Below are 27,197 nucleotides of genomic sequence, written 5' to 3' on the forward strand. Positions count from 1 at the left end.
AAACAAGGTTAAATTATTATTATTTCTAGATTTAAAAAAAGAAAAACCTTGGAAGAAACTAATAATAATAATTATATAAAAAAAAAAAAGCCATGTGAATAGAATAAAATTGAAAATGAGTTTTATTTTTTTTTCCTTTAATGAATAAGTGACCAGTGTTTCAAAAAAGTAGGAGGAGGAGGACTATGGAGAAAGAGAGAGAGAAAGAGAGTGTGATAGATGATGAGAGAGAAAGAGAGAACTAGATGAAAACAAAAAAGTTTTTTTTCTTTTAAAAGAAATGAGCTGGAAATTGTTAAAAAATTTGGAAAAAAAAAATAATAAAAAAAGCAGCAACCAAGTTTGTTTTTGTTTTTTCTTTCTTTCTTTGCTAAACTTCTGAAGACTTGGTGCTGACGACCATGGACCACACTGGCGTACTGGTTTTCTTTTTTTTGACAGACAAGATACAACCCCCCCTCACACACACTTTTTACACACTCAGTTGTAGCCACGGTATGAGCTACCCCATCCACCACCGCCGCCGCCACCACCATAGTTGCCTGAAACGGAAAAGGTAAAGGAAAAAGAAAGAAAAATAAATTAAACTGCCAAGTAAAAAAAAATAACAGCAGGTAAAAATTAATTTTCAAAACACATACCAATAATAATAATAATAATAACAACAAAGGTGGCAAACTGGCAGAACCGTTGGCAAGCCATTGCAAGTGATGCCCCTGCCCCACGTTAGGTCAAGCGAATTGACGGCCTAAACAGAAGCACGGTGCACCACAGACCAGGTGTCGAAAGTGATCGCAGAGCAATGGGGGGGGGGGGAAGAAAGGCTTTGCTCAATCAAGAACAAACCACCCACTCAAGGAATAAAAAAATCTCCATTGCTACAGACCAAGTGCAACACCCTAAACACTAAGCCCCCCACACACATTTTAAGAAGCATATATATATATACATACATACACATGTGTGTGCTGCTAAGTTATGCGTATTGCCATTAAGTTAGATCCACATTGTCTCCCCTTTGTTTTTCCCCACCAGTACTGTAACTGGGAGAGGGAGTCGATTAAATGGGAATGGCTATTCTATTTTCTTTACGGCACGAAACAGTAATGACGACAACAACCCAAGAACTGCAGGACATGTCCGAATATATATCCCTCCATCACTCCCAGGGCTGTGGAGTTGGAGTCGCAGACAAGGGATAGCTAGAGTTGATAACACTACACCAACCTCCAACTCCCAATGTCTATTCTTTAATATAAACCAGTTCTAATATATAAGCCCACTCAAAGTACAAGCGTAGGCATATGCCTTATGAGATATGTAGACCACAATCACTTGATTACATAAGAGGATAACCTCTTTCATCTGAGAACAAAGACACCTAACTTTACTCAGCTGCACGCCTCAAAGTGACCTTGTTAAAGCCCCCCCAGTGCCCTTTTTGTAAGAGCCAGCGAGCTGTAGAAGCTATGCCAAATCAGATGTGAACAAGAGACTAGACTTCAGCTCTGCCAAACATTCCAACTCGTACAAACTAGTATGGACGTCATGACGACAACACAAGACCTGATGACAACGTGAATGAATGCAGTAGATGGAAAACTGTGTGGAAGCCCTGCATGTGTGTGCATGCATAAGTGTCTGCCATCCTACTGCTTGACAACTTCAAATTGTCTGTCCTCATAACAGTTTAACAAAAACAGTGATTAGAGCACCACTAAATCACAATTAGTAAGATGTCACTAACTGTACCTCGCCATTAACACCAGCTGAATTTGTCATACAATGAAACCCCATCATTTTCGACAGGTACTACATGTCACTACATATCTTAAACAAGTTAGATCATTGCAACAAAATACAAGATATATATAGATAATACAGGTTATATAACATCAACATATTTATACATACACAAAACAAAAGGAAAAAAGGTAGAGGAACAGTTGTCAAAAGAGCAAGCTTCTCCCCGCATTCCTCCTCCCCCCACCAGATTGAGATCTAGTCCAGGAGGGGGTTGGGGGGAAACCACACACATTAGAAGAGGAAACAAACCCCCAGCCTCATCCTGCCCCGCTAACCCAAAATCCCAAGCAGGTAACCATGCACCGGTGACAAAGCAACCAGCAGCACAGCAACGCCTGGCCCCCAACAAGGTGATATTATTATTTAAACTGGAGAACCGGCAAGGACCATTAGCTTGCCAGACAAAATGCTCAATGGCATTTCATCCTGAGCTCAAATTCCAGAGGTTGACCTCAACCGTCATCTTTACAGGGGTTGATGGAATAATACAGTGGAACACTAGGCTCCAATATTAAGTTATTCCTTCCCCTGAAATTTCCGGCCCAAATTCAAAATCTGAAACCATTATTATTAAGGTGGAGAGCTGGCAAGAATCACTAGCTTGCCAGACAATTTTGCCTTTCATCCTTTTGGGATTGATAAAATGACTATTGAGCAAGCATTGGTGAAGGGAGTACAGGTAATCGACCTGTCCCCTCAAAATCACTTTAGCATGTGCACTGCCAATCATATCAAACCATCCAGAGGACCAAATGCTAACTGGTTCACAACAAAGCTGGCCAAGTCAGCTCCTTTCCTGCCAATAACCAAACAAACATTGGCATTTGGCAATAAAACCAATAACAGGAGCCACAGGACTTGCTGCAAACAATGCTTTTGGACAAACCAAATAGTAGAAAGAAGCAATTGAACACAATCCTGAGCAGTGCAAGCCTTAAATCAGTGAAACAATATTCAACAGCTTCCCCCTGCGTGTCCTGAATCTGGGCAAGAACTTCAGCGATCAACCAGATACAGGGATCACAAGAGACCCAAAACCCAGTCGCTCAACCTCAATAGGAATAGCAACCAAATTTGTTTCCTGATTCAAAAGCAAAATGCCAGCATCTCAGGATAACAGAAGAGGACAGTCGATGACAACCCATTCAAGGGATAATTTGAAAATTCCACATGGTTGGGTGTAGATGAACTGCCTGAGTGGTTATCATTTAACCACGAGTCAGCTGATTGGGCGTGTCCACAATCAAATATCAGCATTGCAGCAATATAACAGTAACAGATTTCAATCTGGGTTGGTCAAGCCAAATGTCAGTGACCCCTAACAAGGATATATCATTTGGGAGCCAAAATATTAGACTAAAGGACAGACAAAGGGGAAAAGCCTCCAGACAGACCCTTCCAACCCACCCAAGAGAGAAGTAAGCTATGTTAGCAAACCCCAGTGTCTCAAGACGGACCCTTAATTCCAAAGTTTTAGTGGCTGTACATTTGGAATTAAACAGAGTAACAATCCCCAATGACAGAAGGGACGCCTCTTAAAGACAGACTCCACTGACCCAGTACCAGTGTCAACAGCTCCACTGTACTGACAGCCCACAGGTTTGGCCCAGTGTGCTAAGAGGTTTGCTTCGTAACCACATGGTTCCAGGATCAGTCTCACCGTGTGACACCATGGGCCAGTGTGCTGTTATAGTCGTGCACCAACCAAAGCCTTTCAGGTGGATTTGGTAGAGGGGAAACTGAAAGAAGCCCATTATATGTGTGTGTATGTATGTATATTGAATATGTCTGTCCCCCACTACTGCTTGACAACCGGTGTTGGGGTGTTTACATTCCCATGAATTAAGAGGGTTCAGCAAAGAGACCGACAGAATAAGGTACCAGGCTTAAGGAAAAAAATAAGCGCTGGGATTGACATTGGTTCGACTAAAACCTTACAGCAGCCCCGATAGAGGATTCAACACGGCACTCAATTTTAAACACGTAAGCATACCCGATGAGTTATAGTCGAAAGTGCGTTGAGATCTCTTACTCCCACCGAAACGGCCACCGTGTTGTTCATAGGGTCGGTTGCGAGTTGTATATTCATCACCCGAGTATCTGGAGGCTGAGGCTGAGGGCGAGGAGGTGGAGACCTCCAGCACTGAGTTCAAATCATAGTTACCGTAATTCATGCTGTCGTTGCCGAACCCTCGGCCACCGCCGCCGCCGCCACCACCACCTCCGCCTGACTGAAATCCACCGTAGTTACCTCCCTGGTCCATCCCTTGTCCCCATGACTGGTTGCCGTACTGGCCGTCGCCTTGGCCGCCCATCTGGTTGGGACTCAGCAGCTGTTGCCTGCAACGAGAATGGGGGAAAATGGAAAAGGCATTAGGTTAGTGCTTGTCATGTAACGATCAAAAAGAGCAAGGATCACAAAGCATAAAAAGGAAGGACAAAACAGACAATGTATCCAGCTACGGCATGTGTAACAATGCCGTGCCTAAACACAAAAGCAGTGATTACTTTAGTACAACATGGTGGGTGACAAGGCCATGTAATGATTCTAATCACAAGGAAAGAAAAATGGGGGAGATGAGCAAAACAGACAAGGCATATGATTATGGCCATGTAACGAGCTTAGACACAAAATTAGTGATTATAATAAGGGTGGGAGAACAGACAAGGTATTAACCCTTTAGTGTTCATATTCTGCCAAAATTATTGCTTTTTCATCCACATTGTTTTGAACTAATCAGGCATTATCTTGGAGCTATGAGATTTTGATGAGGTAGCTGTTAATTTTTTAAGATGATATTGTAGGATTGGTGTGAGAGACCAGATATGGCCGGTTTAAATGCTAAAGGGTTAAGTTACGGTGATGTAATGAGTTTAAACACAAGAGGAAAGATGATAAAAGAAAAAAAGGCATCCTAGTATGGTAGTATGTAACAGTCTAAACACCGAGAAAAAACAAATAGATGGTACAAGGTATCAAGTCATGGCGTAAGCATTTTGACACCAAGACTGCCCCTGCCATCCAAATCAAAATTACAAGTTAAATTTTTTTTTTCAAAAATTACTAGCCTAGTAATGACCAATATATTTTAGTAAATTATTATTTTCAGAAGTAATTGAAATAAAGGTGTCGTTCAACAGAAATATGCCAACGAACAGATTAAACAACAGTAAGGATTATGAAAGAGAAAAAAATAGAAATGACAAAAATACTAACCCAAGCAAACTGGTCAGTCCTTTAAGTAATTCACTGGTCTGTGAGAGAGCAGCAGTGACATTCTGACCGCCTTGGTTCCTGGAGGGAAACAAAGAAACACAAAGATTAATTATGTTATGTGACATGTAACAGAACAGGGGAGAGAGAAGTAGGAGTAGCAACGAGATGAACTACACAGGGGCAGAGTCATCAAAGACTTTTGCCTTTGGCCAGCTTAACCCTTACCCTCCCGCCGACTACTATTACACCCTAGCCCCGCATATATATATATATATAAATCTATATAATAACAAAAGCTCAATAGGGTCTTTTCGTCCCTTTAAATAATGCTTTTTCACTATAAAAATTAATTTCTAATAAATAAAATAGAGACAGTCAAACTCTCGTCAAACCATTCATTCTAGCCCCAATTTATAGGGCAAATTATTATGCTACCTTAGTACAGTTATAATACCGCAGCTGTTAAATATTAATCACCCTTACTGACTTTTGAATGAGATCTTATAGAAGCTGATGCTTGTAACAACACCTGTTTGGAGACAAATTGCTGTTGTTGAGAGAGGGGTGTATGCCAAAGATATATAGGTAGTGACTAACAAGTCTTGATTACAAACACCAAAATTCTTAAGTACAAGTCTATCAACACAATACAGACTTCAAAAGTGACTGTTTTCTGGCTGAGTATGCTTCTCTATGTCAATAGACATGAAACGGGCTGTAACATTTTTCCCCTGGGAGTTTGTGTCTCCTCATGTTGAAAGACATACACAAACACAGACTTTAAAAAATGACTTGCACTTCTCACAATTTACGAAGCTGTATGCATGATTAACAAATATTCTCATCAGCAGCTTAGCAATGGTTAATGACCCAGTTTGGTATAAGGCGGATTACTAATAATCCAGGAAATACCAAAACTCGACTAACATGCCACCTTGTCCATGTGACAAATACACGCAGACATCTTTCGTACAGTAAGTGTTAATGAAAAATGTATAATTAACCATTAACGAAAAGCAAAAACAGAAAATTCACACACAAACACTTAATTTAATAGCCCATTCTTCCATGCTTGCCAAAGTCAGACCATTCAGGTAGACTATTTTCATGGTTGAATGAATCTCATGACACCAACCCCCAACTGTTTGTGAGCACACACACACACACACAAATGAGCAAAGACAACTCACCACTGGCCACCACCATCCATGAGCTGACGCCTACCACCGTCCATTCTTCCTTTCTGCATAAACTGCAAAGGCTGTAAAAAAAGAAATGCAAAGATACCCTTTAAAAGATGCCACTTCACTACTTGTCCAACAAGACAAACACCAAGATATACACATACATCCAACACCACCAGGTACTACAACTACTACTAATATTATATAATTGTTCAACATTTAGCAGTTTGAAGTAAATCTCTACTGCATCAATTGCTACACCTCCATGTTGCTGGGGTGTGTACAAACTCTTCCTGGTTTTGGATCACGTTCTATTTCTTTTTTCTTGCTCTTGAGGTGTGATGCAATCGTTTGTTGTGTGGAATGCATTGGTTATCTGGATTGTCTGTGGAAGTTTATTTCACTGGGTAACTGCTGTAGTATTGTTACCCGAGTTTGTTTTGTTTAGCTTGTATTATTGAATTGATAGTGTCTTAACCCTTTCATTACCAACCCGGCTCTGGGTACAAACGTCTTGTTTTCATAAGTTCTGAATTAAAATCTACTAAACTGTAAGTCACAATTTATGTTCCTAACACTAGCTTAATGATAACTAAGTTATTTTACTAAATTCTTTGTTATATTTAGAATTAATTGAAAGAAACACAGAGCATCTCAACAGAAATATGGTAACAAAAGGGTTTAAATATATAATAGAGAAACAATTCTTAACCCTTTTGATACAAACCCTGCCAAACCACCTCTGGCTCTGTAGTACAAATGTCTTGTTTTCATAAGTTTTGAATTAAAATCTTCCACCAAACCTTAGTCCACAATTTATTTCCTAACACTAGCTTAATGATAATTAAGTTATTTTACTAAATTCTTTGTTATATTTAAAATTAATTGAAAGAAAACAGAGCATCTCAACAGAAATATGGTAAGAAAGGGTTAAAATATATAATAGAGAAACAATTCTTAACCTTTTGATACGAAACCAGCTGAAAACACCTCTGGCTCTGTAGTACAAATGTCTTGTTTTCATAAGTTTTGAATTAAAATCTTCCACCAAACCTTAGTCACAATTTATGTTCCTAACACTAGCTTAATGATAATTAAGTTATTTTACTAAATTCTTTGTTATATTTAAAATTAATTGAAAGAAACACAGAGCATCTCAACAGAAATATGGTAACAAAAGGGTTAAAATATATAATAGAGAAACAATTCTTAACCCTTTTGATACGAACCCAGCTGAAACCACCTCTGGCTCTGTAGTACAAATGCCTTGTTTTCATAAGTTTTGAATTAAAATCTTCACCAAACCTTAGTCACAATTATGTTCCTAACACTAGCTTAATGATGACTAAGTTATTTTACTAAATTCTTTGTTATATTTAGAATTAATTGAAAGAAACACCAGAGCATCTCAACAGAAATATGTAACAAAAGGGTAAAATATATAATAGAGAAACAATTCTTAACCCTTTTGATACGAACCTGGCTGCTGAAACCACCTCTGGCTCTGTAGTAAAAGTCTTGTTTTCATAAGTTTTGAATTAAAATCTTCCACCAAACTTAGTCACAATTTATGTTCCTAACACTAGCTTAATGATGACTAAGTTATTTTACTAAATTTTTGTTATATTTAGAATTAATTGAAAGAAACACAGAGCATCTCAACAGAAATATGGTAACAAAAGGGTTAAATATATAATAGGAAACAATTCTTAACCCTTTTGATACGAACCTGGCTGAAACCACCTCTGGCTCTCTAGTACAAATGTCTTGTTTTCATAAGTTTTGAATTAAAATCTTCCACCAAACCTTAGTCACAATTTATGTTCCTAACACTAGCTTAATGATGACTAAGTTATTTTACTAAATTCTTTGTTATATTTAGAATTAATTGAAAGAAACACAGAGCATCTCAACAGAAATATGGTAACAAAAGGGTTAAAATATATAATAGAGAAACAATTCTTAACCCTTTTGATACGAACCTGGCTGAAACCACCTCTGGCTCTGTAGTACAAATGTCTTGTTTTCATAAGTTCTGAATTAAAATCTTCCACCAAACCTTAGTCACAATTTATGTTCCTAACACCAGCTGAATGATAACTAAGTTATTGAACTAAATTCTTTGTTATATTTAAAATTAATTGAAAGAAACACAGAGCATCTCAACAGAAATATGGTAACAAAAGGGTTAAAATATATAATAGAGAAACAATTCTTAACCCTTTTGATACGAACCTGGCTGAAACCACCTCTGGCTCTGTAGTACAAATGTCTTGTTTTCATAAGTTTTGAATTAAAATCTTCCACCAAACCTTAGTCACAATTTATGTTCCTAACACTAGCTTAATGATGACTAAGTTATTTTACTAAATTCTTGTTATATTTAGAATTAATTGGAAAGAAACACAGGCATCTCAACAGAAATATGGTAACAAAAGGGTTAAAATATATAATAGAGAAACAATTCTTAACCCTTTTGATACGAACCTGGCTGAAACCACCTCTGGTCTGTAGTACAAATGTCTTGTTTTCATAAGTTTTGAATTAAAATCTTCCACCAAACCTTAGTCACAATTTATGTTCCTAACACTAGCTTAATGATGACTAAGTATTTTACTAAATTCTTTGTTATATTTAGAATTAATTGAAAGAAACACAGAGCATCTCAACAGAAATATGGTAACAAAAGGGTTAAAATATATAATAGAGAAACAATTCTAACCCTTTTGATACGAACCTGGCTGAAACCACCTCTGGCTCTCTAGTACAAATGTCTTGTTTTCATAAGTTTTGAATTAAAATCTTCCACCAAACCTTAGTCACAATTTATGTTCCTAACACTAGCTTAATGATGACTAAGTTATTTTACTAAATTCTTGTTATATTTAGAATTAATTGAAAGAAACACAGAGCATCTCAACAGAAATATGGTAACAAAAGGGTTAAAATATAATAGAGAAACAATTCTTAACCCTTTTGATACGACCTGGCTGAAACCACCTCTGGCTCTGTAGTACAAATGTCTTGTTTTCATAAGTTCTGAATTAAAATCTTCCACCAAACCTTAGTCACAATTTATGTTCTAACACCAGCTGAATGATAACTAAGTTATGAACTAAATTCTTTGTTATATTTAAAATTAATTGAAAGAAACACAAGAGCATCTCAACAGAAATATGGTAACAAAAGGGTTAAATATATAATAGAGAAACAATTCTTAACCCTTTTGATACGAACCTGGCTGAAACCACCTCTGGCTCTGTAGTAGTAAAATGTCTTGTTTTCATAAGTTCTGAATTAAAATCTTCCACCAAACCTTAGTCACAATTTATGTTCCTACACCAGCTGAATGATAACTAAGTTATTGAACTAAAGTCTTTGTTATATTTAAATTAATTGAAGAAAAACAGAGCATCTCAACAGAAATAGGTAACAAAAGGGTTTAAATATATAATAGAGAAACAATTCTTACCCTTTTGATACGAACCTGGCTGAAACCACCTCTGGCTCTGAGTACAATGTCTTGTTTTCATAAGTTTTGAATTAAAATCTTCCACCAAACCTTAGTCACAATTTATGTTCCTAACACTAGCTTAATGGTAACTAAGTTATTTTACTAAACTAATTCTTTTTATGTTTAAAATTAATTGAAAAAAACACAGAGCATCTCAACAGAAATATGGTAACAAAAGGGTTAAAATATATAATAGAGAAACAATTCTTAACCCTTTTGATACGAACCCAGCTGAAACCGGCTCTGACTCTGAGTACAAATGTCTTGTTTTCATAAGTTTTGAATTAAAATCTTCCACCAAACCTTAGTCACAATTTATGTTCCTAACACTAGCTTAATGGTAACTAAGTTATTTTACTAAATTCTTTGTTATGTTTAAAATTAATTGAAAGAAACACAGAGCATCTCAACAGAAATATGGTAACAAAAGGGTTAAAATATATAATAGAGAAACAATTCTTAACCCTTTTGATACGAACCCAGCTGAAACCGGCTCTGACTCTGAGTACAAATGTCTTGTTTTCATAAGTTTTGAATTAAAATCTTCCACCAAACCTTAGTCACAATTTATGTTCCTAACACTAGCTTAATGATAACTAAGTTATTGAACTAAATTCTTTGTTATATTTAAAATTAATTGAAAGAAACACAGAGCATCTCAACAGAAATATGCTAACAAAAGGGTTAAAATATATAATAGAGAAACAATTCTTAACCCTTTTGATACTAACCCGGCTGAAACCGGCTCTGGCTCTGTGGTAAAATGTCTTGATTTCATAAGTTTTGAATTAAAATCTTCCACCAAACCTTAGTCACAATTTATGTTCCTAACACTAGCTCAATGATAACTAAGTTATTTTACTAAATTCTTTGTTATATTTAAAATTAATTGAAAGAAACACAGAGCATCTCAACAGAAATATGCTAACAAAAGGGTTAAAATATATAATAGAGAAACAATTCTTAACCCTTTTGATACGAACCTGGCTGAAACCACCTCTGGCTCTGTAGTACAAATGTCTTGTTTTCATAAGTTCTGAATTAAAATCTACTAAACTGTAAGTCACAATTTATGTTCCTAACTCTAGCTTAATGATAACTAAGTTATTTTACTAAATTCTTTGTTATATTTAAAGTAATTGAAAGAAACACAGAGCATCTCAACAGAATATGGTAACAAAAGGGTTAAAATATATAATAGAGTCCCTACTTACTTTCCTGCCTTGTTGTCGTCTCTCAGGAGACCATCTCTGTTTGCGCTGTTGCATCTGCTGCATCTGTTGTGGTCTCTTGCCTGGTTAATAAAAAAAACGAAAAAAAGAAATTCAGACTCCTCCTGCTAGTAGCATTACGAAGAAAAGGACCCTTCAAACGAGTTTAACAACTTGCTTTAATAAACTCCCCATTTCTTTATAAAGTCATTGAAACAAAGACAGTTGTATTCAATGGAAAAAGACGCCAGTCGACACTGCAGGGTGGTTGGTGTTAGGAAGGGCATCCAGCCATAAAAACCATACCAAAACAGACAGTAGCTTGGTGTCGTCTTCTACCTGGCTGGCTCCTGTCAAACAGGTCAACCCATGCCAGCATAGAAAGCAGATGTTAAACGACAACGAATATGATGGCTGAGAAGTTTCCATGACGTGATTGCAAATTTTTAGAATGATATTGTTCGCTAGCGTCAGAGGACCAATCAGGTCAGTTTGAATATCAAAATATCTTACCCGGATATGGCAGATTTAAATGGTAAGGAGTTCAGTGAAAAAAAAAAACCGAAAAAAAACTTCCCACCACAATTTTATAGGAACCCACCAAACCAGTCGAGGAATGGGCTTGTAAATATTTAACCCATTCAGATCCTGTTGAATGCATTTATTCATATTGTTTTTAACCAAGCATTGTCCTGCACCTTCAAGACCTAGGAGATGTGAGTTTTATTTTTAAAATAACAGAGGTTAAGGGTAACAAGGCTAGATCCAATACAAACAGAATATTTGGGTCTGATGTGAATGGTCTGAATGCTAAAGGGCTAAAAACTACAGGAGAAATTTAAATGAATCTCTCAAAATGGGCAAAAATCAAAAGCCTGTTTTCTCAGGGGTTAATATTTAATACATATTCCCACTTTTAAATAACTACAAAAACCTTCAGCTGTTGCTGCCCACCAGATCCAGCCACAAAGCCCTAGTTGGGTCACAGGCTATAGAAGGTGCCAGGTAGTGGGACCGGAAAATAAACCTAACCGCACAGCAATGCCTGGGCCCTATTACGGTCAATTCTACAACACCAACAAACACTCAGCCTATCATCTCAATTCCATTCAAAACGCCAAAAACAAACAGGTGTAAAATAAGTAATTTGTTCTCACCTTTTTTATTCATCTGGTGGTTACGACGATTCTGACTGTTTGAAAAGCGTCCCTTTTTATTTTGTTGATTGTTCTGATGCTTCTTCGATTTTTTATCATCTAAACGGAAGAGAAAACAAAAAACAAAACGGCTGCCTTGGATTTTCTGAAAAACACCCCCGAAACCCTGCCTGCAGACTCCGCACCAAACCCCCGCTTGGCGGACAAGTCTCTGATGCGTCAACGGCATCCCAAATGACCCAATGAGAACCCTGCTCCCCTAGCCTTAACGCAAGCAGCTACAAACACACTCCCTGGCCCGCCAACAATGCTGAACACAAGCACGTAGGGTTCAACAGTCCTAGGTAGACATACCGATACTGAGAGTAAGACAGTCACAGAAGACGAGGTAGACCTGAGGTTAAACAACCAGTTCCACTTCCCAAACAGGGCAGCACAAACAAGATGTGATACCCCACCCCACCACACAAAAAAAGGGTCAAAGGATCAACTCTAGCATTAAGATTGCCCTGGCAAATGTAATGTGTATTTATTCCATTGCTTTGAATAAATCATGCATTATCTCATAGCTTCAAGATTATGAAAGTTATTTTTAGAACGCCATTATCAGACGGGTACGAGGGGTATGATCTGGTTGGTAAAAATGCTAAAGAGCTAAAAGGGACATGCATCTGGAGTGTCTTCAGTGGAGCAGCCCACAAGCAGAACTCCCAGTCCTCCCTGCCCCTAAACAGGACAGTGAAGGACATGTGCACAACACGCTTATCACAATTTCAAGGCTATTGTATGAAACTGGATTGTTGGCCAAGTAAAGTAACTAACCAGAAGTGATACCTAGGCCCCCATGCTTGGTGAGATCGAAGCAAGGTCAGTCAAGCACCTGAGGTAAAACCGCAAAACTCTGAACCTGTGTTGCAAGCGGGTTAGGTGGCGGTGTCCCTAATGCCCTCACACACAGACACACCCCGCCCTTCGCACCTAATGCTATAGTGCCAAACTACACGGTCGCATGGCCTGCTGCAGGTTAGTAATTAGAAGCACACCACCTTCTAATGTACGCTTGCCACGAGGGAGGGGGCAGAAAGGAAGCAAGGGCCAGATGGGGGTCGAAGTCCAATGCTAATCATGGCGCGAAGCATGATGAGCGCGTCAGAACATTATCTTCCAGCAATCCCTCACGGGGGATAGCTCTATTCATTCATTAACAAAACGGCCCAAAGAACAAAAACAAACGTTTCCACAACAAGACTTACCATCATCCTTAGAAGTGTGAGAAATCAGGTCACATGTCAAGACATTTTCCTTAAGCTTCAGCTCCTTGCTCTCGGCAAGCATGGTCTCAGCCTCCTGGAGAGAATGGCACTCCACAAGGGCGTATCTGTAGAAAAGACACAGGGTGGGGACGATGTTGAGACTAAGAGACACAGCTAACAGGGCAATAGTCGGACAGCAAGCCACGCTATTATTTATATATATATAATAAAAAAAAAAGACAAAAAAACATCACCTAAGACATAGATAACCACCGATTACACCCCCCTCCTTCACACCGCCACCACCAAGGTTTGGGAAATTCTAGACTGAAATGCTTCGTCACCAAGCATCAGAATTTATACGTTAAGATAAGCTGTCAATTCGTCAATAGAATCAATGGAAACCAGCTTGATTAATTAATTATTGATATATATATTTCTATGTATATGGACAAATTTATAGATATAATAGAAATATGGGATACAGAGGGGGGAGTGAAATAAGTGGTTACAATGTTGAAAAAACTACAAGCTACAAATTTTTTTTTTCTTCATTTTTTTTTTTTTAAATTAGGTTACTATTTGTTATACTGAAATATTTTCAGTTAATTTTGCTATAGTTACCGTTTTTAACATTCCAAAAAATGACCAAATTAAAAGAAAAAAAAACTTAAAATTCACAAAAGATGCCTCTGATGATGATGATAATAATACAACAGCTTAATTATTTATTATTATCTTACCAGGTAATTAACACTATTTTACTAGTCTTAATTATTTACACTAGGTCATATTAACTATGCCAAAATGCTGCATGTTCTACAGAAAGCAGAGAGGATAAATTAAACTTTACCAGATGTCTATTGTTAATCAGAAGTTAATTAACGAGCTAACAAATTAACAGAAAGATTCCTTAATATCAGGTAAAGAAAAATAAGAATAAAAAATTTTTAAAAAAAAGGTGCAGTTATTTTAGAAATCTAAGCTGCTGTCTGTTCTACAAGGTGTGCACTATTGTAAATACAATAAGAAAAAAAAAAAACCAGGAAGTTTGAGTAAACTATTACATAAGTGACAACTACAATGGTTGGTATTATTATTACTAATATTACTACTAGTATGACTATTGCTATTATAGAAGCTGGTTAAACCCTGTCAGCTGCAGGAATGCCACACCCAGCTGAGTGACAGCAAACAGCAGTCTCACAAGTGTATAATAGTGATGATACAAAAAAAATAATGCTTAATACTTCCTAGATAGATAGATAGATAGATAGATAGATATATATGTATGCCTACAGTAAACCATAATAGAAGCATTTGAGTATGTACTAACTGCGCGTCACAGAGACGATGCAGATGAACAACAATATGTATAGACATATTTATTTTATATATATTTATATAGAGAGAGAGATAGATAGGATAAGAGGGGTTGGTTTGGTGATGCAGTTATTGGGGGACTGCATCAGCCACCACCAGCACCATCAAACAAATTTATTAAAAATGTATAAATATGCGCAAGTTTGAGAAATTACCCCTGATTCTGGTCTTCCTCATTAAGTGGGATCACCACATTCCGGGCTTGCGGGAACAACGCCTGCACCTCCTTCACTGTAACTCCTTGGGGAATGTTGTTGACATAGAGGGAATAGTCTTTCTTGTTCCCTGAAATTGTCAGGTGCTCACGTATTGGGGACAGATCGTCATCAACAATTTTAATGATGATGCAATTAATACATTAATTTTTAATTATCATTTTTTTTTTTGCGTGTGTGCGTGTGCGAACAGGAGTATATTGAAGCTCAGGGCTACATCAACACCTGTCGACAGACACTCAACAAACGAAATGCTAACAAATTTATTAAACTGTTCAAAACAACAGTGTCGGCATCAGCCACAAACTTTCTAATTCCTGTCAAGAGACAGAAGGAATTCAATGAAATTATTTTACTTTTTTTTTTTAAATTAGATTTAAAAAAAAAAAAATTTAAAATTATATATATTTAATGTATTTAATTCATTATCCACACAGAGATACCAGAGGAAAAAAACACCCTCCCCCCGGTATCAATCAGCAAAAATTGGAATAGGCAGGCAAGGACAAGATAGACTTCCCGTACTTGGAATCTCGAGCCTTTTGAGTGACCGGCTCAAAAATGATGACCACCCCCTTGTAAAGGAAAATAAAGGGTTATTATGAATAACCCACCTATTTATATAGCAAGTTGTAAGCCTGAGTGTTTCAAACAACAGACCCCAAAATAAATCTATATATAAATATACATACACATATGTGAGCATGTATATATAAAAATATATATACACGCACTAAAGGAAAATAGCTTCTGCAAATTCACCCACAGGAGCCGGTGAGGAAATTTACTTTACTAAAAAATCTCACAAGCAAGAGAAGGGATCAAGCCGGCCCTTTAAGCCATTCCAATCTTTGACAGTGCAAAGTAGTACAAAAATTTTCCTCAACAAGTAGAAGAGAAAACTCCCCCATGGCAAAATATACTTCAGAGCTAACAATATCAGACAAGAGATTGATTGGATTATCAAAGAAGACAAAGCACCTGCCATTTTCCTCTCCTCTCAGAAACAGAATTTACTGAAGAAGCGGAAAAATTCAGGGAACCAGTTCTGTTGCTTTTTTTTCTTTCTTTTTCCACATAGCTAAAAAGGCGAGCAATATGGACAGACCCTCCTTAGTGGTCCTGTCAAAGCCTATCGAAAAAACTGCCTGATGAATTTCGGGGACAGGGACAGAGAAAGAGAGATACAGGAAAAGGATAGATATATATAGAAGCAGTTTATATATAATATACATACATTAGACTAATTTAACATGAAAGTGTCCCCCAGAAAATACTTGCCTGAAATAATGCATGTCTCTACAAAAAACTGCCCACCCTATTTTTTGAAGGATTCTAAAGTATTGGGCCAAATCAAATTTGAAAATAGGGGCTACATGAATTTGGAATATCACATCTTAAATATACATTAACTGAAGTTTTGTAATAACTGGCTGTCTACACAAATCTTTAAAATAACTTTCAACATTGCAAAGAGACAATACATTATGGGACCAATATGGCTAGGAATAGAAATTGTATTAGATAATAGATTTCAAGAATACTGACATGGGAAGGAAAAGAAAAAAGTAAAATATGGTGTGTTATGCTACAAGAGAGAAGCAATAATAAAAATGGCATCGGTTGAAGTTATTGTTGGATGGGGCTGAAAACTTTTCAGTGGACTCATTCTGACAGGGATGAGGATTCAAGCAAATTCAGAACAGAGCTGTGATTTATGTAACTTTACGACTGGTTAACATAGCTACAGCTGGTCCTTAGCCCGCTTGAGGAAGGAGGATAGGAGTGGGGGACAGAGCCAACAGTTCTGCCAGTCCTAGTTTCTAGATTGCTAACCAAAATATGTGGAAGTTGTCCTGGTAAGGGAGCAGTCACCAAACATTGCTTAAGAGGTAGGTAATGTAGTGAAAACTGGATGGAACTCCCAATATGGAACAAGCAACCATGTGGCTAGAAACAAGAACCAGGATATCTAAAACTGGACTCCAAGGAAGATGGAAGCATGGCAGAGCAAACACGTGGAGAATAAGCCCTGGCAAGCAGCAACACCTGAGGGCAATTATAATAGTAATTTACTGCCAAAGATCAAAAACAGATCCCTAGATAGTACTTAATGCCTTACAGGGTGAAGGGAATTAAAGACGATACAAACACCTAAATAGAGGGTACAACAACAGGATGTCAGGGGACAACAAATTTACATTGCTTCTCCTTTGCAGAGCATTACACACTTAAAAATATACAAAATAGCGAAACAAAACCTGCCCTACCCACAACTGGAACTTAAATCTTTTCCCCAACAATAATAAAAACAAACAACACTCGGCTCTTATTATTCATGCCAATAACATTCTTGCCATAGCTAAGATCATTGCAGGAAAGGACTGGCTGGTAGTAGGGAAGGGACACGGGTTGTGAGGTCTTAAGGAATTTACCACCAACACTAGTTGAACTAGTATAGGTCAGTAAACCATCCTAACCACAACTAGTATTATTATTATCATTGATTAAACAATAAAATACCGAGAGCCACCACTAAGAGCTGTACATTTGTTTCAAGAGAGATAGGCAGAGGGAGGCCACACAGACTCCCTTTGTTGCAGGGGGTTTGTCTTTTTTTGTTTTTCCTTTTTCTCTTTGGTACATGACAAAAAGTACTGCTACTCTCACAAGCCGTAGACAATAGCCTTGTCTACGGCGGTTTGCCGTAGCTAGCACCGCGCCACATACAAACATAATTTGGCAATGAGGTAACTCCATTGCAAGACAAAAATAAGCTGTCGTACTGAAAATATAAAAGTGAAAAAAATTACAAAAGATGTCTCGTAACACAACATTTCTATAGACATCAAGGTTGCATTTTAAGCATGAGAAACGTTAAACTCAACAGAAATTACATAGGGCAAGTAACTAGCAGCACTTAATTTAACTAGATACATGTGCTTATATAGATATAGAAATATATATATATATATATATATAGACATATGTACAAATATATATATTATACACGGGTTCAAATTGACAATTGGTACTAAACCAATTATTTTTCTTAAAAAAAATTTCAATAAATGCATCTTAAACAGCCTTGACAGATGAAGGCCACTACATCATCTAATTAATAGCAGTAGGGATAAATGTATTTGCTTATCAAGAGGCAAATCCATACCTTTACCATCTTTATCTTTGCCATCGTTACCTGCAAGAAAAAAATTTCCGATTCAGCAAGGTTGTTTTGAAGAAGAAAGGGCCAAAAAATGATCAAACATTCATTGGGCCCTTTTTTTTTTTTTTTTGCATGGAGTCAAATACAGAAATTCTCATCAATAGTGGTGGCCACCAATTATTGTTATTAATCTAGTAAATAAGCCAGGCCCTTAACTCATGGTGCCATGAATTGCCACGGTACCACGATTCCAAGGGTGGCACAGAGGACAGAGAGGCAGATATATGCGAAGGGAATATATTATTATTATTATTATAATAATAATTAGGTGAATCTAGATATTCTAAATGTGTTGAGACAAAACCACCACCGCCACCAGGACTGTAAAAATAACTTACCCTCAGTAGTAGGTTCATATTCGAAGGTCTTCCCATTGATTTCCATGGGCATCAGCTTGTTAAACACAACCTCGGCAGCTTCTTCAGAAGGAAACTTCATCCGCATGAACCTGTAATAGACCAGGGAGTGGTAATAATCTTTTCGGTTTGACCGGCGCAGTTTTTTTTTCTTTCAAATAATTTCCACGTAACTAAACACTTTTAAACTTCGTATACTGGTAGAATGTGTTTATAAAACATCTTTTTCTCTTGGCTTTCTTGAGAAAATTCGATAGTTGTAAGATATTTGTTGTTTTTTCTGCAATTTCAACTAATCACTGACGTCCACTGAGGTAAAAAAACATTGTGCCATATGAATATGTCCATCATTTAAGAAACAGATTGGGTTTATTTACATTTGTGAAGAAAAAAAGATACCCTACCCCCCACCCCTAAAATAGATTGAAATGCAATAGATCGATACTAGGGTCATAATTGTGGATGACAATTTCATATGACACCGCTAGAAAAAACTGCCGTTCAAACCGAAAAAATCCGGGTTTTTTTTTAATATAAAAAAACCCCTTTTGCATTGAAATTGTTAACTATAGCATAACCACACAAAAACCTGCACCATACTTCTGTGTTTTGGCATGGTCTTGATGGTTGATGCCTTCCTAACAGCAACCACCCTACATGGCACCAGCACAGGCAAAGTCAGTTTTAGCATGGTTTCTACAGCTGGATGCTGTTCCAAAGGATAACCATTCTACAGTGTGGACCGGATGCTTTTTGCATGGCACCAAATAACTTTCCAAGACAAGGAATCTTTGAAAGGGAAGCAGGCATTGTCACACTTTTGTACTAACCATGCAATAGTTTTTTCATAGAATAACATTGTAAGATATGTTAGAATGGTTGGATCAGGTGAGGTATTTCACCTGGATTTAGCCAGTTTCAAAAGTCAAAGGGTTATGGAAGGAGGAGTACTAGCTGATTACATCAACACCAACTCCTAACTGGTGCTTATTTCACTGGCCCTCAAAAAGCTAAAAAAGGTGAAGCTGACCAAGGCAGAATTCTGTCAGCTTGCCACTGTCTGCAATTTTTGAGAAAGGACAAAGCTGATTACATCGACACAAATATACCCAACAATAACCACACACAATTTTCAAAACCATTTGAAAATCCTTTCTATTATAGGCACAGAGCCTGTAATTATGGGGAAGGTGGGCTACACAGCATAACTGACTAGCCCCCCCACTGCCAAAATTACATTGACCTCAGTATGCAACTGGTACTTATGTTATTGACCCCGGAAGGGTGAAAGGCTATGTCAAGCTCAGTGAAATTTGAACTCAATGTACAGCCAGGGAAAAATGCAGCTGAAGCATTTTGCCCAGCATGCAAACAATCCTATCAGCTTACCACTTTAACAACCCCTAATATTTCATAGTATTTTTCTTTAACGTGGATATACGCTAGAACAACCCCCAGGACATAAAAAAAAAAAGAGGGCGGGGGCAAGATGTGGTTGTGAACCACTATATTAGAGGGTGAGAGAAATAGGAATACTTACCCTTTCCTAATACCAGACTTCTCTTTAATGTATCTGATGGTCAAACAGGAGTCATCCCAGTAGTCAGACAACTCGGACACAGCAACCTTGATGTCCTCCAGCTTTAACTTGTGAATTGTCAACAGGTTGGGGTATGGACGTCCTGCAGTGACACAAGAAGAAAACGGTTTATTCACACCCACCCCTCTCACCGACAGCACAGAAACAAATGAAACACTCAACAAAACTTCCTACACCAAGGTAAGGGCCACCCTTGGGTGACACAAATTACAAAATATCTAAACAGCAAACTTTAATCATTAGGTGTGGGTGGGTCTATGTAAGAAGTTTGCTTCCTAATCACATGGCTTTGGGTTCAGCCCTGCTGCATGGCCCTTTTAACTAGTCTTATAATATAGCCTCAGGGAGGCCTAAACCTTGACTGGATTTCGTAGGCAAAAACAGAAAACAAGCCTGTTGTGCATACATAACTATTTCTTTACTACCCACAAGGGGCTGAACACAGAGGGGACAAACACACGGATTAATTTGATTACATTTGACCCCAGTGCGTAACTGGTACTTAGTTAATCAACCCCAAAAGGAAGAAAGGCAAAGTCGACCTCGGCTTTGATTCTGTGTGTGGTATGTATGTGCATACATACCACACACACACACATGTGCATGTCTGGACTCCACCACGACATCTTTCACAGATATTACATGTTCAATGACAGCGTTGGATAGTTTAATACTTTAGCATTCAGATTGACTTATCAAATGAAATGCTTATTTACATTTTTTTTTAAATCAGATGGAAACTGAAAGAAGCCTATCATATATGTATTTGTCTACCAACCATCCCTTGACAACTGTAACTTAGTAAGTCAGCAAAAAAGACCAATAGAATAAGTACTAGGTTTACAAGGAATAAATCATGGGGTCGATCCATTTGATCAAAGATGGCGCTCCAGCATGGCCACAGTCAAATGACAAACAAGTGTTGTGTGGTGGTATCTTGAAGCATCAAGGTGACTGCTTATTTTCAGAATGATATGGTGGAGCTGAAGTGGGAGTCTGGATCTGGCCAGTGTAAATGCTACAGGGTTAAACAGACCACCACGACGTGCTCAAACATCTATCCAACATATAGAGCTTAAAAAAGAAAAAGGAAAAACTCTGCAACACTCACTCAAATTAAATGTATTGTCATCCTCCTCTTCCTTCTTTTCAGCATCATCTTTCTTCTCTGTCAAAAATGGAAAGGAAAACAAAAATTAAAACTAGAAGACAAGTCTTGTTCACAGGGAGACAATTCCAAACAAGAGATAACTCACAATGTCTTTATTCTTTAATATAAAACCGGTTATAACATAGATAGGCCTACTCAAAATTTTAAATTAAAACCTTTAAAATTTTAAATTAAAGCTTTTCTAAATTTTCATTGAAGCAGGCAGTTGGTCCCTCTGGTGATGTAAAGCATGTGTCGGTGCCAGGAAAAGCACCCTGCTGTCAAAACCAAGCCAAATCAGACTGAGCCTGCTGCGGCTCCCCAGCTCTGATCAAACCATCCTACCCACGCTGGCTGGCATGGAATGATAATGTAGTACTTCAACAGAAATATGGTAAGAAAAGGGTTGAAAGTGGTCTAAATTAAAACCTCCCATCAAAATTTCTTAATGTTCCAAACACCAACCTAATAACGATAAAGTTATTTAACTAAATTCTCCATTGTTTTCAATAGAAACATGCTAACAAAAGAGTGAAACAAGGAGGTATTAAACACTATCCTCTTAGCTGGATAGGGGCCAACAGAGAACTTAAAAGAATCAAAGTTATCACTTCCCAATAATTACAACATTCACAGTTGGCACTACAGCTTGTTATAAGTGAAGAAAAACCAAGTATTGAAGGTGGTGTGATGGGGTGGCTAGAATTATCTTACCTTCCGCATTGCTGTCTTCCATAGGAACATCACCTTCCACTTTTTCCTCATCATCAAGAGGCAAGGTCCCAGTTTCCATATCTCCCTGGGTTACTTCTTCAACTTCGTCATCATCATCATTGGCAATGGTCTGTTGTAGATCTTCTGTAGACATGTTTATTTACTGTAAAAGAAAGGAAAAAAAAAATATTCACCACAGGGTAAAAAGAAAAACCAGAACCTGGTCTATAGTGAAATACATGCACAGGTCAAACTATTTTCCATGGATGACTGCCCTTAATGTTGCAAGTCCCTTCCATGTAGGGGTAATAATACCACTGCTTACTGAAGAGCTAAACCATGTTTAAAAAGTGGAAACAAAGCATAGAAACACCCCTGCAACACAAACTTCTTTCAGTCTACAAAATCCACTCAAAAGTTTTAATCCCCAGTGCAATAGCACAAGAAAGTGTCCAAAGTGCTATGCATGGCGGGGAAGTCAGATCATGAGTGTTCAAAGATCTTCCCAGAGACACAATAGGGAATACACGTGCCAGATTTCAGAGCTATCTTGGGGCTGTGTTGAAAACCAAGGGCAGCTACTTTGAGTAAACTCACCTCACAGCCATAATCTAATCAACACTTTATGAACTTTGAAAATAATTTTATTCTCAAATGGAATATTGTCTTATTTTTCTGTCATGAAAACTCAATTTAACACAAAAACCCTGCACATATACCAACATGGACTGTCACCAGTGATACCCATGGTAGTCAAAGTGTTAAAAAAGTACATTTTCCAGGAAGTTACAAAGTCTGGAGAAGGAGGAGTAAGCAGTGTAATTATCCTAAGTTTCCATCCTATAATCAAATTCACTCCAGTCACTACCAACCTGGTTACTTTGATCATTGACTGTAACCTTAGTGACAATATGAAAGCTTTTTCTGATTTATTTCTAAGGGACCCATTATATATTCTAGTCATTTTCCTTCCAAAACTCTTTTAAAAAAAAAATTTAAGGATTATGCTTCAAAGAAGGCTTCAAGAAATTTAGATCCAACTCCCCATACAAATCCTCTACAAGCCCTTTGTCCCAGTTTTAAAGAATTCTTAAAAAACATACTAATTTATGTCCCAAACACCAACCTAGTATCAGTAGTTTAAATTCTTTATTTCAAGTAATTGGGGGGGGGGGGGACAGAAATAAATTGAAGTTAAGGAAGCATTTTCTCTCAGACTGCCAACTATCCTACAAACAGATGACAGGATTTTTTTAGGGAAATGCTATACCTGTATATTGATTTTCCGATTTAGACAAAACCAGCATTTTTGAGGGGGTAGTCAATACTAAATGGCTCAAGTAATTGACCGGTGTAAAATTTTACTGACCCGCTAAGGAAAAAAAAGTTAACCTCAGCAGAAATCTAAAGAGCTCTGTATAATTTTAATTTTGGGCAAACATTTTTAAGGTGAACAGTAAGTCAATTTCAATTACATTGACCCCCAGTGGTCAACTGGTACTTATTTTGTCAAACACGAGAGGATGAAAGACAAAACTGAAATTGGTTCAATTTGAACATGGAACTTAAAAAGGTGTAGTAATGTTGCTATGCACATCCTCTGGTGTATTATTGATTCTACCAGCTCAATACCTTAAACCCACTATATTTTCCACTATTAGCACAAGGCCTGAAATTTTAGCAGAGGAGGCAAGTTGATCACAATGACCTCAAGATTTGAACTCAGAACATAACAAATGAAAAGCTACTAAGCATTTCTGCCAGCTAGCTGTCTCAGAGCTATGTATAATTTATTTACAAATAGGGAATCTAACACAAAAATACATAATTTGCTTATTCATCAGTATTTCCCAGACATCCTCCCAATGCGAGTTAACACCAGTGTTAACTACTCCCTACAGGTTTTAAGACAAATGCATATAAAACACAAGATCCCTTAATACAACAGCTTTATCAAGAACTTGAGAGCAAAATGCCAGCAATAATTACAGAAGCGCTCCACCCACCCAACTGTCACCCTCTCTGAAAAATGGGTTTTTTTAAATGAAATTTTCTATGAATATATTCTAAATGGGTGGACTGTGATATCGGAATTTGATATGAAAATCTATGTGCAGGGCGGAAAATTGGAAATTTTAACGAAATTTTCCACAAATAAGTTTTACGCGACATGAAAAATTTTCTTCAAACCCTTTAGCATTCAGATTACTCAATCAAATGATATCGCTCATTATTAGAATGACATTGCAGGGTAGGTGTGAGGTCAAATGTAACAGGTTTGAGCGAAATAAAATATTTGGGCATGATAGGGTTAAATAAATTCAGAGGTAACTTATGTGGTCATTTAGTATGCTAGAAATAGCTAGGAATCACATGAATATATTTATTCTAAGGCCTATATCAAACCAACAAATTCACGTTTGATGAGGCTTTCTCCAAATAATGGCAGCATGCTTGGAAAATTTTCCTTAAATTCCAGAAAAGAAAGGATGAAAGCCATATATATATATATATATAGTAAATTGGAAACAATTGTATTTCCAACATCAGAAAACATCAATGTCAAGATGTGTGAAATAGCCGCTTGTTCCACTACCCTTTTCTATATACTGAATTCCGATAAAATCTTAACCTTACACTATCGGAAAATTTCAATAAATATCCTTTTTCCAGGAAGTCAAGGGTAATAGGTGGACATTGTCAATGTGCTATTGGTCACGGCATCAGACTAGTTCAACCTCTTCTGACCCAAGTTTACCCAAACACCACCGCAATCAGTAGTGCAGTATTGACTATAGTATATAGGGTAATGGACCAAAAAAATTCCAGATACGACCAAGTGGGGTGATAGAATTCATTGCAATTCGGCAATCTTGTACAGCGCAGACCGGTTGCTGACTGCGCATGTGTTTAGCAGCAACAGCAGTCACGTGATTGTTGCAATAAGCCAGCAAGCCAGAGAAAAAAAGTCTTTGTTCTCTCTTCATAAAGCATCCTTTTCAAACATTAGCATTTTTACCTCGGAGGGGAGCGAGCAAAACGGGGGGGGGGGGGGGAAGCCGCAACACCACACAGCAGCGGCACTTAGTAATGTAGCGTAGAGGGGGGAGGCGGGAGTCAGAGAGGGGGAAAGGTGGGAGAAGGCAGTATTAGGAAGGGGGTGAAGCTCTAGTTGCGATGAGGAGTAGGGAGAAGAGAGAAGAGCATTGGGGCACTATATTACGATTCGAAAATTCAAATGAAAACTACTATAGTGGGATATATATATATATATATATATATATAGAGAGAGAGAGAGAGAGAGAGAGAGGGGTAGGTAGGTACACACAAGAACGAGAGAGAAAAGATCTAAAGACCTATTTAGATTATATGGGTTAAAGCCGAATGAAAAAAAAATTCTTTTATACATTCTTTACGAAATGGTCTAAATTTATAAATAGTTAAAAGTTAAAAACAGGAAGAAGAGAAAGCATGAGAATAGGAGCACGTGTCTGTCTGTACGTCGCTTCTCTCGTAACCCCCCCACCTTTCCCTGCAAGATAAGAGATAGCTAAGCTAAGCTGGCTGGTTCGTTCGTTATTCCTGTTATTTTTAGGTCATCCTTCTTACTCGGTCGGATGGCGGCGACGGCTACGACGACGACGTTGTTAGCAGCAGAGCAGGCGCTACTGTCAACCCACATCGCCACCACCATAGTGCTTGCGTGCTTACTACTACGACTGCTACTACTACAGCAGTTAAATCGCTGCAACACCGCCACCACCACCACCAGCCAATAACAACGCGCTACAAAGAACAAAAAGAACCCCCTCCCCTTCATGCCACAGACTGGTAACCAACTCCACCACCACCATCAATTTTCAAATAATTCCCGAAAAATACACTTTAGTTTAACCAACCCGAAATCTATTACAAAACGATGAAAATAAACTAACCACATCACACCTTAGTAAATAATTCCATTTAAAAATTACAGTTTTCTCCTGCATAAACCTTATTAATAATAAAAAAAATGCCGACGATGAGGTAAAAATGGCTACTTTATCACAAGAAATCAGCGTCGTGCTAGAAATCACAAGAGCTTGTGGTGATCGCATTTGCATACCGTCGTCCTATTATTTACTAATTAGAATAAATAGAATAAAAATTAAATTTTCAGCGACACAGATGTAATAATTTAGTGTAGTAAGCTAGAAAATTAATTGATTTAATATTTAGTTTTACAAGCCAGGTTTTTTTTTTTTTTAAAATTCACGGTGGTTGTTGGAAAAGTGAAACACGTTTTTATCTCAAAGATGATTACATTTTCTCAAAGTACGTAAGCCTTGTAGAGACCGTTGCTATATATATATATATTATATTATATTATATAAATTAGAGATAAAACCACTATTAGGCAAATCAAACAATGAAAAACATAAGCCAATACATAAAATTAATTAATATTATTTTAAATATATATCAAAAGTTTAATATATATATATATATATCATTTGAGCAATACTCGAGAGGGCCGACGAAACCTGAAATTAAGTACTGCAGAATTCATAGTTTATATAATGGCCAATTATACAAACATATATATAGTTCTATTTGAAAAATCCACCAGAATGGACGAAAGCGCTATAATATAGGATATATGTTATATGATGTATAAAAACATGTAATATACAAATAAATATCTGTAAATTTAAAACCACCCAAATTTCAGAGTACCTCATTTCTTCTAATATAAAATACCTGTACATCATCTCCAAACCTAATGAATATATATATATATATATACACACACACACACACACACGTTAACCAGATAAGGATATATATATAGTTTATATATAAACTGAGAAACGCCTGCCTACGGACTGGCTGAAGCCGACAATAGCGTATGTATATGTATATATACATACATCTAGACCAGGAAAGAGGATGATTATGGATATATAAAAAAAGACAATCTGCCTTATTCGAAATGTATACACATCGGCGGTGGTGCTCCAGCATGACCAGAAACGGTTTAAAACCGATAATAGAATAGCTATATCCGTAACTAAATCAACACCACCCAAGATAACTCGCATTCTAGTCAGGTACGCTTTATTTAATAATATATATATATATATATTATATATATATACATATGTATGTATGTATATATAGCACAAGCGCGCGCTTTTACGTATGTGTAATCTAACACGTGATGGATGACTG

General features: G+C 37.3%; 1 protein-coding gene across 4 annotated transcripts in view; it reads right to left on the reverse strand.

Moving 5' to 3' along the window:
* Nucleotides 1-346: 346 nt before the first annotated feature.
* The window catches only part of LOC115225449 (keratin, type I cytoskeletal 9), a 42,694-nt gene continuing 15,843 nt past the window's right edge, over nucleotides 347-27,197 (reverse strand). The window contains exons 2-14 of one of the 4 annotated variants that reach the window (XM_029796407.2): nucleotides 21,987-22,149; nucleotides 21,234-21,290; nucleotides 20,063-20,204; nucleotides 18,505-18,614; nucleotides 18,110-18,139; nucleotides 14,881-15,010; nucleotides 13,343-13,467; nucleotides 12,090-12,185; nucleotides 10,936-11,015; nucleotides 6,214-6,284; nucleotides 5,024-5,101; nucleotides 3,800-4,146; nucleotides 347-542 (exon numbers count right to left, since the gene is read on the reverse strand). In XM_029796407.2, coding sequence (XP_029652267.1) covers nucleotides 481-542; nucleotides 3,800-4,146; nucleotides 5,024-5,101; nucleotides 6,214-6,284; nucleotides 10,936-11,015; nucleotides 12,090-12,185; nucleotides 13,343-13,467; nucleotides 14,881-15,010; nucleotides 18,110-18,139; nucleotides 18,505-18,614; nucleotides 20,063-20,204; nucleotides 21,234-21,290; nucleotides 21,987-22,140 — 1,482 coding nt within the window. In that variant the 5' untranslated portion in view covers nucleotides 22,141-22,149 and the 3' untranslated portion in view covers nucleotides 347-480. Of the gene's footprint in view, nucleotides 543-3,799; nucleotides 4,147-5,023; nucleotides 5,102-6,213; nucleotides 6,285-10,935; nucleotides 11,016-12,089; nucleotides 12,189-13,342; nucleotides 13,468-14,880; nucleotides 15,011-18,109; nucleotides 18,140-18,504; nucleotides 18,615-20,062; nucleotides 20,205-21,233; nucleotides 21,291-21,986; nucleotides 22,150-27,197 lie in introns of all 4 variants that reach the window. The other 3 variants (XM_029796409.2, XM_029796406.2, XM_029796408.2) reach the window with 3 other exon arrangements.

The sequence above is a fragment of the Octopus sinensis genome, linkage group LG27 (assembly GCF_006345805.1).
Source record: "Octopus sinensis linkage group LG27, ASM634580v1, whole genome shotgun sequence".
Taxonomy (NCBI): Eukaryota; Metazoa; Mollusca; class Cephalopoda; order Octopoda; family Octopodidae; genus Octopus; species Octopus sinensis.